The 13401-nt window shown below is 39.7% G+C and overlaps 1 protein-coding gene across 1 annotated transcript; it reads right to left on the bottom strand.

The window, feature by feature from the left end:
* Positions 1-1066: 1066 nt before the first annotated feature.
* On the bottom strand, positions 1067-12993 carry NMBR (neuromedin B receptor). The gene is made up of 3 exons (XM_054398631.1): positions 12578-12993; positions 3803-4151; positions 1067-1468 (listed from the first exon to the last, which is right to left on the bottom strand). Exons 1-3 carry the CDS (start codon positions 12991-12993, stop codon positions 1067-1069), a joined length of 1167 nt encoding a protein of 388 aa, XP_054254606.1.
* Between the last annotated feature and the right edge of the window lie 408 nt (positions 12994-13401).

The following is a 13401-nucleotide window of genomic DNA, read 5'->3' on the forward strand; positions in this document are numbered from 1 at the left end:
GTCTTCTAAAGCTGAGATTTTCAACAGTAGCTAAGCATAGACTAGTAAACAGTTCTTGGAGGGGGAGTAGATCTAGACAGTTTGCAGCTGGTGCTGAGCAACCAATGCCAACTCTCCATGTTTCACCATTTGGGGTTTATTTCAGGAAAGAACTTGTCTGATTCCATGGGCTGGATGATCACTAGTGATCAGAGTATGGTAGGCGTATTCCTGCAGGACATCCTTCAGTTTGGTTTTGTCTGGTATCAGTCCTGGTTCTGCACTCAAAGACTGCTCTGAGCTGTCTTGCCACAGACCCTTTCTGAAAAAGCCATTCAGAAATTTACGTCTTTGATCGTTCAGCCTTCTCGTTACGCTCAGTGCTTTTCTTAGCTGTATACTCTTGTCAACAAGATCAGTTAGTATTAGCAAATACAAAACATGTAAACACTCTGAGCCAATGCTGTCACAGACAATAAATCAGAGAAATAAGCTTTCAGACAGTTTCAAAAAGCAAAGACAACCCTCCAAAAAGTAAATTTTCATCATTCATGTCTGCCAAATTGAAAACACAAGGCAGATTTAAATGAGGTAAAGGTCTGGCACTCGATATTTACATCTCTTTTTTATCTGAAACTAGAATCTGTGCATTGTAATGGCTCCTTAACTGGGTAAAAAAAATGCCTACCAGTATTAATGAACAGCATAGATAAAATCATGCAAAAACTTTTAGAGTAAGACATATGCCTAGGTCAATATTCAGCTAAAAATACATATTTTTCAGATATGAAAATCTGTATTTTTTAAAACCATATTAGATCAGTTACACTAACATTGACATCATTATTTTGCTTTCTTATATGTTAAACATTAATACAATGTGAAAACAGTAAGTTTTGTTTTATCAATAAAATGTTCTCCCCACTTCTATCTAAAATTAATAATAGGCGAACAGATTGGCCAGACTTTAACAGATTCTCTCTTCTGAGGACTTGGATGGTCTAAGCATATGAGAGCCAAAAGTGAGTTACAAACTGCAAAGAAAAAGTTCAAATTTGTTCTGCAGTCAAAAATCACACCTCTTAAATCATAATGACACTTCTTGTTTCAAGCTGTGCCCATTCAGTTGTGTCATGCTAGTCATCGTGTTCCTGGTATTACTTTTCAGGGAAGCCATTTGAATGGCAGAAGAGTTGTGCAAGTAGCTGGCAGATCTCGCTCGCTGAACTTTCCTCCTGCAGTGAAGCTGGTTGTTGAAATGTCTTCTAAAACTCTCACTAAGAAAGTACAGTGCAAATGGGTTGACACAGGAGTTGCAGAAGCTTAGCACTCGGGCTACTAAAGTAACAATCATATGTCCCATCGAGGGATCAATCTTACTGTAATTAAAAGATCGGTACATGTATAGCACGTGGTTAGGAAACCAGCAGATAGCAAAGAAGCCAACAAAAACTAGGACAATTTTTGCCAGGCGTTTCCGAGTTTCCATCTAAAAAATGAAGAAAACCCAAATGAACAACCATGAACAGAATTACTCCACAAAATAGATTTAATTAATATATGTAGCACTTTACTTTGTATTAGCTTGGGCAGTTGCCGTAAGTAAGGCCAGTAAAAATGCTTCCTTCAGGAGCTGAATTACTTTTTCTCTCTCATTTAGTTTCTTTTCCCACTTTCAGTTTACTTCCAGTGAAAGATCCTAGCTGTTTGCAGTTACAGAAGTTTGCTTTTATGATATATACAGCAAGAGTGGTTCATGGCCCAAGTGAATGTTGGCTTTTAGCCTGAAAGCACACATCGAAGGATGTCATTAAACAACCTTTTCTGATGAGATCTCAGTGCTTGGCTTGAAGCTTAGCTTCAGTTAGAAAGATATTCAGAAACAGATGACTGAAATCTAGAGTCATTGTGAGTGAAATGTAAAGACACTGCTAGGGCATTGGCTGTAGCTAACATCCCATCATTTTGCCCAAAATGCCTCAGCTTGCACATCTCTCCTAGAGAAACCACTAAAATTGCATTGCACAGTATGAAGCATCTTAATTCCACAAGGTGAAAAGTTAAGTTAGTCTTCAATAATGACATGAAAGAAATAACTTTAACTCCAGTACTAAAATATAATGGATTACAATGCAGAGAGTGGCTGATAAATTGACAGGAGCCTACATGAGTGGTCCTAAACTGAGACAGGAAGAGAAGCTAGCCATGGAGAAGGCACAAAAGGGAAGCAGAAACTTTCTGTATACTCCTTTCAAAAGGTTTATCATGTACATTAGGTATCAAAGTTTTGCAAAGGCAGGAAAATTTTCTGACTCCGCTCAGTTTTCTGAGAAATGTATCAAGTTGGTTTATTGTAACAGGGTTTCAAAATCTGTGAAATCAATCTCTAAGTAGTTTATTTGACTCTATCTAGACAAGATACAGTGGGAAATTCACAATATATAGGAAAACTCTAACATTCCAGTTCGGTAGAATTTGTATTCAGATTGCAAAGGCAGACTAAAGGATGCAAAGGTATAGTGTGAATATTAGGCTTTTGTGCTATTGCCTAAAGAAACATCAGTTGATGGCAATAGCCTGAATTTACTTCCCCTTGCTGTGAGATATGTAAGCACATTGGAATTTTCCATTCTTCTGAACCTCATAGATTAAAAAAAAAAAAAAGGCAAAAAAACCCAAAAAAACCACACACAAAGAAAAAAAAACCACTAAGTAGAATGAAAAAATATGTTCTTACTTTGAACATATGTGTGGGTTCAGAAATGCAATATAAATTAAATATTGTTTCCATCCTGAGGGTTCAGCCAAAAGGCTCTCTATATTTCACAGGAAAAATAAAATAATACATGAAGTGCTAATATTTATGCATTTTTTACAAGAAACAGGCTACAGTAGAAATGAAATGCTGAGCAAAAAGGACATGAGGGAATGTGTCTTTCTTTTTGAAAGAATATACATCCCATATATCCAAGGAGGGTTTAAAATCATTTTCTACAATACTGGCAGACAAAACTCTTCCAAATAGTTTTAAGGAGCATACATCTCCTTCTCTATCAATACTAACGCTTGTGTAAAGCATCTGAGGCACTTGCACTGCAAAAGCTGTCATTCGTGTATTATGTGTCCCTGCTCAAGAACAGCTTGTTGCTATCTTTACTGCTTCCTTTGCCTCACAGGGAAGCTGGCTTTGTCCAGCATTGTAAGTGCTTTCTCTCAAAAGAATACAGAACCTACACCAAAAGTTTTATAGCATTTATAACAGAAAAAGTATTAGAAAAATGCAAGATCAGGATGGTATCTGAGAAAGCCAAATAACAATCAGTTCCTGCTCTGTGTTCATTGTCTTCAGCACTCCTTAGTCTGAGAAGCTTAGATCCCCTGAGATGTTTTTTTTTCCTTGTGTATGCCAGGTTTTTTTTCATTTCTAAGCACCAAGAAAATAGAGACAATGCTCAAAAAGTTTTTTTTCAGATTTCTTCTCCAAATGGCTGTCTACAGAAACAGCTGAAGCCACTATCACTAACTGCAAAAATATTGTTCCTCAGTAAGAACACAAGGAACAGTTACAGTAACAACACATACAAACACACACACCAATCCCTTTTCATGTTAGGAATACGCATTGGCAGCACTGAATTAGTGTTTTTCCTTGCTCATATTTATTTACATACTGAGCTTAATACCAAATAATTGTGAAAACAAGAGAAATTGTACTAATCCTTTGTGAAATCAAATAATTCAGATGTTAAAGTTCCTGTGCTTTCACTTACAGGTGTATAGAGAACACAGATCTTTCATCAGGTGTAAAAACCAAATTGCTTACCTGCCTTTTGCAATGCTCACTGTACTCTCCAGGGATGTTGTGAGCACTTTTTATTAAACTCTTTGCAATATGATAGTAATAGATACTAATGATGACAAGAGGGATAAGGAAATACACAAGGAAAATCAGCACAGAATGGATCTTCGGGTGCACATCGTCTGTCATGGGGTATGGTATGCACGCTGTGAAAGTGGAATTATCTGCATCACTGATGTAGGCCAGCTCGGAGAACACTGCTTCAGGAACTGCTAGGAGCATGGAGACTACCCAGATGGCCATGGCTTTAAGACAGGTCCATTGCACTGCACTGGACGTCTGGATGTCCATGGGATTTACAATTGCTTTATACCTGAAATTGATCAAAACAGAGATACAAATTAAAAAGTAACTTTTCAAATTCAACATGTGATGCACAAGGCCACTTCATACCTTTGATTAAAATCATGTTATATTTTGTTCTTATTTGAAATGCCAAGTGATTTGTAATCTCCTAAATTTGCATTCTCTAAATCTCTACCTTCATCTGTATATATCCATCAGAGTTGGCAAAAGGAGCCCTGGATACCACCTGCGGCTCTGGTGCCCAATTTGTGCCAGCCTGGTGAAAGCACAGAACCAACCATAGCTTCACTCTTTCTTTCTCCAAATCCCCACAGCAAACCACTGAATGGACATTTTACCTCCTTACTTCCTCCTCATTCTTGTACCACCACATAGAGTTTGTATCCTTTCTCAGCTCCCACAGCCCAGGATTTCCTCCTGCCTGCCACCAGAGCTTTCCAACTCTCAAACTCCACCAACCCCTCCGGGACCATGGGGTAATAATCATCATTAACCACTTATTGCCAGATCACTAAAAGCCTGTGGCTGTGTCAGCTCTTGCCTTTCCACCTCAGCACCTTTCTATGCACAGATATACTGTCCTGGCTGCTGTGCCTGGAACATCCACATCTTCATAAAGTCAGGCAGGAATGGCTCCCAATGGCCTGTGTAGAAGTATTAAGCTCTTAAATAAAGTAAACATTGCCACATCAAGAGTTGGAAGATGCTGCTTTATACCACATTTTAGGAAACTTTCTCATAATATGTGATTATATAGAAACCTTTGCACAACTGATGATTTCATAAACTTTGTAATGACAACAGGAAGAATCGCAGAGAATGGAAATAACACACTGCAGCAAAGCAAAATAGATGAATAGATGTAGCCTCTGGTTAGGAATTCTTTCATTAAAACTAAAAATATTACAAAAGGTAGTAGAAAGTAAACTTTCCACAAGAAAAGCTCAGTTTTAAATCATCAAATATACTTTGAGAAAAATATTTCAAGGATACCTTAATGTTTTGCTTTGACTTATAATTTATTTGGACTTTTTTTTTCTCAAAATGTAAGTAAATCATGTTTTGAATGTTTTTATTAAAAGCTGAACATTAAATATTTCAGTCTGTCTAAATAGTAGTAATTTGGAAGTTTACATTATCTGATGGTTTTTTTTTGCTTCTTCAGTTTTTTCTTTCTACTTTTGATTTGATTTAGGATTCAGGGGGGATCTGAAATTGCGGAGGTTTTGAGAAACAGAAAGATTGTTTTCTTTAATATTTAAAGCAATGTTTAACAGCAAGAAGGGAGTCAGGGGATATCCATGCTTCAGGTACATAACTGTATTTATCTTAAGGTTTTTGCTAGTCAGTGGAGATGTACTTTCAAAGGGTGATTTGGGTTATAAATGTATTAACTCACCTTCTGAGATGCTTATTTTTCTCTGTTAGCTGTACAATGAGCTTAGAGTGAGAAGAACTGTAATTTAGGCGTCTCTACTTGATGATAAAGCTCTTTATCTATGCATGTAGATACATGTACATGCATATACAAATACAAATATGTATTGGTATCAGCAGGTTTCTACATACACACCAAGGGTTAGGTTATGGCTAAATATGACATAGTTGCTGAAGGAAATGCTGAGAAATTGAACTGTGATCACACACGCTTTTTATGGCTGATTTGCAGGTCCTGGCAGGTACTGCACAGACTCTCAACACCTTGAGCAGATATTTGAGGACCTGAAGATAAAAGCTATACCTTCATGCAGCAGCTTTGAGTTGACTGGTAACAAACACTGCAACTGGCCATGCCATGAAAATGTGGAACAGAGCACTGTCTTGGTACCCTAGCAATCTTTCTTCAGAGACTATTTGAGTCAAAACATGCCTCAAAGACCTCTTTCTCAGGACTGGAATAAATTGTCTTATCACTAAATAATTTAAAATAATGGCTATTTATGTTCATACCCTCTCTGACTTGAGAGAGAAGATTTTTACTGTGTCTTAACCCACACAGTGGAGTAAAAACTAAAATTCAGTAAATTGCCTCTGTTAATTTATGTTTACCATTTCTTTTAACACACAATGAGAAACTCCCTGGACACCTAGGTGTAAAGAAATCCTTTATAGGATATGAAGGTTGCAAGCTTCTGCACAAATAATGAATGCTCCCCAGTACAAATTGTGACCTTATTATTCAATAATTTCCTTCCTATTGCTGTCTGCCTTGATTTCATTATATAAAGACAGACCTATTTCATTTCATTCAGATGAGATGACATCAAATCCTTACGACTGCTTATTTCTTTAAGACCTCACATTGATGGGGACAATCTGGTTTGGGGGCTTCAGAGGGGTGGGTATGCAGATGACATTGGATAAAAATTATGGGGTTTACTGTAGATGGGTGTTTTTTCTCTCTTTTCCCACTGCAGTGCTTCAAACTGTTTTGACCACAGTCCTATGACCCAAGGCAATGATCATGTCAGAATTAATTCTTTTAGCAGAATTTGGTCTCTTGATATCTAGAAGGCAGACTTTTTCAGAAGCCTTTACATTAGCAGAAGACATGGCACATATTTATGCCTTGGCATATACTGCTGCTTCAACATATAGCAGGTTTTCCCTTGAGCTGCAACTGACTCCAGGCTGGATGGCACTGGAGCAGAAGGCCTTTTTTCTCAAAAACAGCTGTGTTCAGCACACACACACACAAAAAATCTTTAATTCTATCAAATTCTGCTTGCTACTTCAGCTGACTAGAAGATGGCACTCTTCTTCCTAGGACTCAGCCCTGCACAGTACTTGGTGCCAATGGGAACAAAAAGGCCCCAAGTGCTTTAAAAAAAAAAAAAAAATCTGTCATCTTATTTACAGCTCTGAAATTATAAGGACTAGAAAGAGACAGGTTACAAATGAAATTTAAACTAAGTGAAATTAAAAATGTTCCCAAAATGAACACCAAGTGTCTTCCTTTGTGTAAAATGAGTGTAAGGCTAAAACATACCACCAACCGTTCAAATCACAAACTTGTATTTCCTATCAATAAGACTACACTGATAAATCAGAGTAAGGGTGCTAATTATTTAGTCACATTAATAAGCAAAATCCATCTATTCCTTTACTTCACTGATGAAAAAAGAAAATTACAGGTTGCCATGAAGATCAGGAAATAATTACCAAGATGCATTTGATTTTAATTAAAAGTTTTCAGGTAAATTCTGTCTTCCTACATCCTCTATCATTATCACTGATGACAAAGGCAACCAAACTCAGGAAATACTTTTTTTGAGTTTTGTTTCTTTGGAGCTGTGGCTTCTGCCAACAGACACAAGCACAAACTTGCCCATTCTGCAAGGGGTGGAGGAGGAAAGTCAGCACCCAGGCTGGAGATTAGGCATTGCAATGTGTAGCTTGGACAACCTGTTTGGCTTTGTCCCCTAGCACCCTGCTCTCCATTTAGTCATACTACTTCTTCCTCACTATAATCCTATTGTAAGAAAAAAAAATCTTAGAAAACCACATCTAACCTGCTCTTATGCTTTCTGAGTTTAAATTCTGAATCTTGAAGTTTCAAAGGAGTTTGAAGAAAGAGAACTTCTCCAGCAAGTGATTTGAATTCCCTGTCTTGGACAAACTCATGCTACAACAGGTAACTCCCTAATCTACTCCAGTTGTAAAATTCCTTCTCCAGTGTTATGTGGAAGTCAGGGGGGGTGAAAGGGAGGAGCAGGGGAGGAGAACCACCATACATTTTCCTTCTGGAATATTTTGCATATGATTCCTTTTGGGTGCATAGAATGGTAGAAATAAATTAAAACATTTGGGCAGGGAGGGTGGACACAGGTGAGAACAGGCTTGAAAAATCTGTCAAGAGTTTCATCAAAGGTGTTCTGGCAAACTTTATTTTGTGAGTCAGGTTTGTACATGTAAACTAAAGGGTGAGCTGGGGAAAAAAAAATAATGTGAGAGACAAAGTTTGCCCAGCACCTCCCAAATTTTTTTTTGCTTTACCTGTTGTTGCACAATTGTAACCATACTGTTACAGCATACAGTGACACATCTGGACCATCATGTCTTTTAACATACTTCAGTAAGTTATTAATTCAATACATTTACCTCAAGAGTTATGGTTTCTAAGAGATATACTCATAGATGTCATAATTCGATTGGGTCCATATAATTTTGGTTCAATCAGGCATAGTTCAAGCTGGGTTCATCCCAAGTTTCTATCCGTTTTGCAGTGAGGAGATGCTGCCACAACTTTTCCTTGTGTGTGCCATGCTGCAGTCACTCTAGCTACACTCCTCTCACCTCTTTATGTTTATCCTGCTTATTCAAGACCACACCAAGAACTGAGACTTTCTCATTAACATCCAATAGCCCTGACCAAAACTATAGTCCATGGCTCTTGGAGAAGCAAGCTAGACAGGAGATCCATTTTTACTTCTGTGTGCACCCACACATAGGAAGTGCATCCCTGGCCATCCTGCACTAGTTCTGTGGGCACTTTCAGGGTGTCCTGATTGGTATTTGAGGTCATCTTCCTTATGGCCCCTCCAATTCCCTATTTTACTCCTTTTTTAGTTTTGTACAATTTTGTCTCTCAATCTCCTTCCCTTCTCTCCCATTAATTATCCACTATAAATATTAGATTTTCTCTTTCTGTAACTCCCCCTTATGTTTTTTTTCTTATTTTTTTAAACCTGAGAAAGATTAAGATTTTTAAGAGTGGTCTGGTTTCTTCACGATAGAGTAAAACCAATAGGAGCAGTGGCCAGGAGGGGCATGTATGTTGTCCCTGCACATCTCCTGCTTGGCAGTTGTAGGAGACAGCTGTCTCAGCAGCAGTGGTCCTGTACTGCCTTTGTCACCTTAGAGGAGAGGGAAATAGCTCCCTCCTCTGATGCCAACACACTACACCACTAGTGCAACATTTTCTCTGCCATCATTCCTGCCACTGTTGATGACCTCTCCCCCGTCCTCTGCCCCAAAGTGTGTGGATTTGCATCAGGGAACCACTGCCCACACCTGGATGCCAGACTCACAAGAGCTCAAGCATGAGAAGAACTGTTTGATGGGACCATCTGCTACTCCTGAGATGGGCACCCTCGGGTGGATCTGCTGCATACCAAGAATTCAATCTGCAAATGTGCTCTAGGGAAGTCTGGGAAGCACTGTTACAAAATTACATATCACATTTGTACACACACACTCGCAAAAAAACAACCAAACCAAAACCCCCAAAACCACACAAAACCAAATCCCAAATATCCTCAGTACTAGATAATGAAGCTTCCAGATAGAAGGTGCACATGTCACACTGAAAGTACTAGTGATGCTGAGAGGGAATTCTGTGACAAAAAAAAAAAAAAGGCAACTTCAGAAAAGATATATATATATACAATGAATACTACTTTTGCTTCCTTGTAGCTTCAGTTCAGAGTTTATTGCCTCTGTATCTGCTATTGTTAAATGTATCACACACATGTAATTCACCATGCAGAATTTCCACATAAACAATAAGTGCTAATTACACTGTGGGAACCAAGACAACCTCCCTTACCCTAATTAATGCAAGCACAGTGTAAAGAACTCTAAATATTTCTAAATCTGTTCCTTAGTGTAATCGGTGTCTGGAGTTCTATACAGTCCTGTGGCAACAGGGAGTTAAGAGCAGGAAAGGCTTTAATGATCATATAGTAATCACAGAATACATCTGGTTGTGAGAGATCAAAGATCATCCAGTCCAAAGCATTATATGTCAAATAAGGTGTCATTGAGCAGATATTGTATACCAGATATACACTGGATTATAATGGAGCCTTTTTAGTGGTATCACTGCTTTCAAACTGCTAACATCCTATGCTAGATCCACTTATATGGAGAAAATACTGCCCCTAGCAAGGCCTTGCCTCCTCAGCCCCAGATGCAGCATGCTGCCATCACTCCTGATCTGCTGACATAACTACCCATAAGTGATAGAGTCAAGATGACACACACTAGGAGCTGGCTACAAATTAGTGTGACAAAAACACCCCCACACTAGTGCCTCCCTTTAGCTCAACACAAGTGTCAAACAAAAAAAAAGTAGACCTGTGTCCAGTAAACTTGACTCACATATGACTCACAGAATCACAGAATCACAGAATCAATAAGGTTGGAAAAGACCTCAAGGATCATCAAGTCCAAACTGTCACCCAAGACCTCATAACTACTAAACCATGTCACCAAGTGCCACGTCCAATCCCTGCTTGAACACCTCCAGGGATGGTGACTCCACCACCTCCCTGGGCGGAACATTCCAACGGCTAACAGCTATCTCCGTGAAGAACTTTCTCCTCACCTCCAGCCTAAACTTCCTCTGGTGCAGCTTGAGACTGTGTCCTCTTGTTCTGGTGCTGGTTGTCTGGGAGAAGAGACCAACCCCCTCCTGGCTACAACCTCCCTTCAGGTAGTTGTAGACAGCAATGAGGTCACCCCTGAGCCTTCTCTTCTCCAGGCTAAACAATCCCAGATCCCCCAACCTCTCCTCGTAGGGCTTGTGCTCAAGGCCTCTCACCAGCCTGGCTGCCCATGTCTGGACACGTTCAAGTATCTCAATATCCTAGGAGACAAGACATTGGCCTCTGAAGTCGGTAGCTGTTCTTCTGACTGAAAAGTAAATGGGTTTCCTTCTCAGCAACTGAAAATGTAACTGCACAGTTTAAAAACACAGAGTTGTTAAAGACACAGAGTTGTTAAATTCTTAGTATAACTACGTCTGATATTTGTATATACTGCAAACCCCAAAATGCTGAAGGAGCATATTTATAACAAGCTTATATAGTCACAGCACACAATCTGTAGCTGTTTTCTATGATGTGTAATTCTAAATGCATTCAGTGTAAACAGATTCAGCATTGTTATTTCTTGAATCTTCAATGTTAATAAAAGAAGGATATAAAATACAGGAAAAGCAACCAATGAATGCTCCAAAACTATATTAAAAATAAATAAATGAATCCTTAAATATTAAATAACCAGCATTGCCTCACATTATATTCCATTAGAAAGATGATCTCCTCTGAAAATAGCTTCTTCCCTTTTCAAATAAGATACCACAATCATACTTTTAAACAGTGGAAACAGAGCAGAAATAAACCCACAAGGTTTTCTTGGCTCTCTAAGGACAGTTTCTGTCATAATCCTTAAATGAGGTAACCAGGGGATTACAGGTGTTCACTTTGAAGTATGTTTTGCAAGCTCTTCTTCAAAAATATAATCCATTTTCCATTTAAATTACACAGTCTGTATATGCAAGTATTTTAGGTCCTGATTCAAACATCACTGAAATTGCTGACCACTGAAGACTACCCTCAGGTAGAATCAACCAATTTAATGAATTGACTAAAAATAAAATTTAAAATTACAGTTATACTCTACAAAAAAAAAAAAAGATTAAAAATTTAAAGAAATGTTACTGTAAGTGTGAAGATATATTACTACACTAAAGCCTTCACATCATATACCAATGTAATGCATTAGTTCAGTTTAAAATCCAGCATAAAGAAAAAGAGTAATTTCTATAGAGAAGGAACTAAGCATTATCATTTCTCAATAAAAATAAATAAATAAATAACATTTAAAAATTGCTTAGATAAGGGAGGAAAAATATTTTCATTTAATATTAGGTTGAAAATTACACTGCAATATTTTGTCCTTTAGAGCCTGAAGCAAAGTCCAACATCCACCCAGTTGTTGCTATAAATCCTTCAGTAGTCATTTATAGTAATTGGGAGGAAAAACTTGGAGACCAGCTCTTTTTTCTCTTCCTAATCTGACAAGTTTTTCTAAGTTCAGAAGAAGCCAGAATTAATAGTTTGAACAAAAGTTTAAGACTGAATAAAAGTTTAACACTGGCAACTGCAACAGAACAGTTTGGTTCCTTTGAACTCTGAGAGGCAGTACTAGTTCTGGCAGCTGCCTCTGGTAACCTGCTCTTCTGCTGTGTTACACACATACACACACACATTTTCCCTGCAGAAAGAAACATATTGATTAACAATATCTCTGTGCTTGACTTGGTTTAAGCTGCTCACTGCCTGTTGACATACCACTGTGGCTTGGCATGTGTGATATTTAGCACCTAAAAGCTTTCCTAATGAATTAGATTCCAATACACGGGCTGCCCAGAGGTGCAGAAGACATGACTATACCCAGTTCTTGTACCTGACACCCTGGAAACTGGAGGCCCAGGTGCACCCATTTACAGAATTGTTTTAATTTGTTAGTACCAGCTTTGCCATCAGTCAGTGAGGGAAAGAGAAGCACAAGCACCTCACAAGTTGGAATGAGGGGATTGAAAACCAGTGATACCTTGTCAGAGGGGTGCTTTGCCTTCCATGACAGTTCTGGCTAGTGTTAGCTCAAGCTGCAGAGAGCTGAGAAAGGGTAGCCCAGCTTTCCTACCTGTCAGCACTGAGGGCAGTGAGGGTAAAGACAGACACACCAACTGAGGTGAGCTGGATGGCAGGGATGAGCTTGCAGCCCACCTCCCCAAAGAGCCACTCCTCAGAGAAATACCGGGAGGCATCCACAGGCACACAGGTCACTAACAGCAGTAGGTCACCGGCAGCAAGGCTGGAGATGAAGATGTTGGGCACACTCCTCATGGCGCTGTTGGAGATGAAGATCTTCATGAGAGTGATGTTGCCCAGCAAGCCCACAGTGATGATGAGCAGGTAAAGTGAAGGGATTACACAGCGGACGATGAACATGGCCATGCCTTGCTCCGGGGGCAGCAGGGCTGAGTCTGGCACCAACTGGACGCTCCTGTTTCCCCCGAGGGGCATTGCTGTGAACTCGGGAGGCAGTTCTGTCTCCATCTGCCACCTTCGGGAAGACTGGAGGTCTCCAGTAAAAAAGTGCAGTAGGAGACACTAGAAAGCTTCACCTCTCTGTAAGTCAGCTAACTTTCTCGCCCTTCCCCTTGCCTTTCTTCCTCCCTCTTTCTCTGCCGAGTTTAGTTCCCTCAGAAACGCAGATGAAACACTGTTCGCCGGCGCAGGGGAGGGGCGGATGGATAAAAAATCCTGTGCCGCTACCTTACAGCGCTTTGCACAAGCCCTCTCCCGGCTGGGCAGGCGAGCATGATCCTGAGCCTCGGAGAGAGCGACCGCCACCAGGACAGCAGCCTTTGGGGCTGACGAGGGCCCCCGGAGCCGCCGGCGCTGTCCAGCGGCCCCGGTGCTGCTCGTTCCGCGGCTGGGGGGCGGTGGAGCCGGAGCCGGAGC

This window comes from Indicator indicator, chromosome 2 (assembly GCF_027791375.1).
Source record: "Indicator indicator isolate 239-I01 chromosome 2, UM_Iind_1.1, whole genome shotgun sequence".
NCBI lineage: Eukaryota > Metazoa > Chordata > Aves > Piciformes > Indicatoridae > Indicator > Indicator indicator.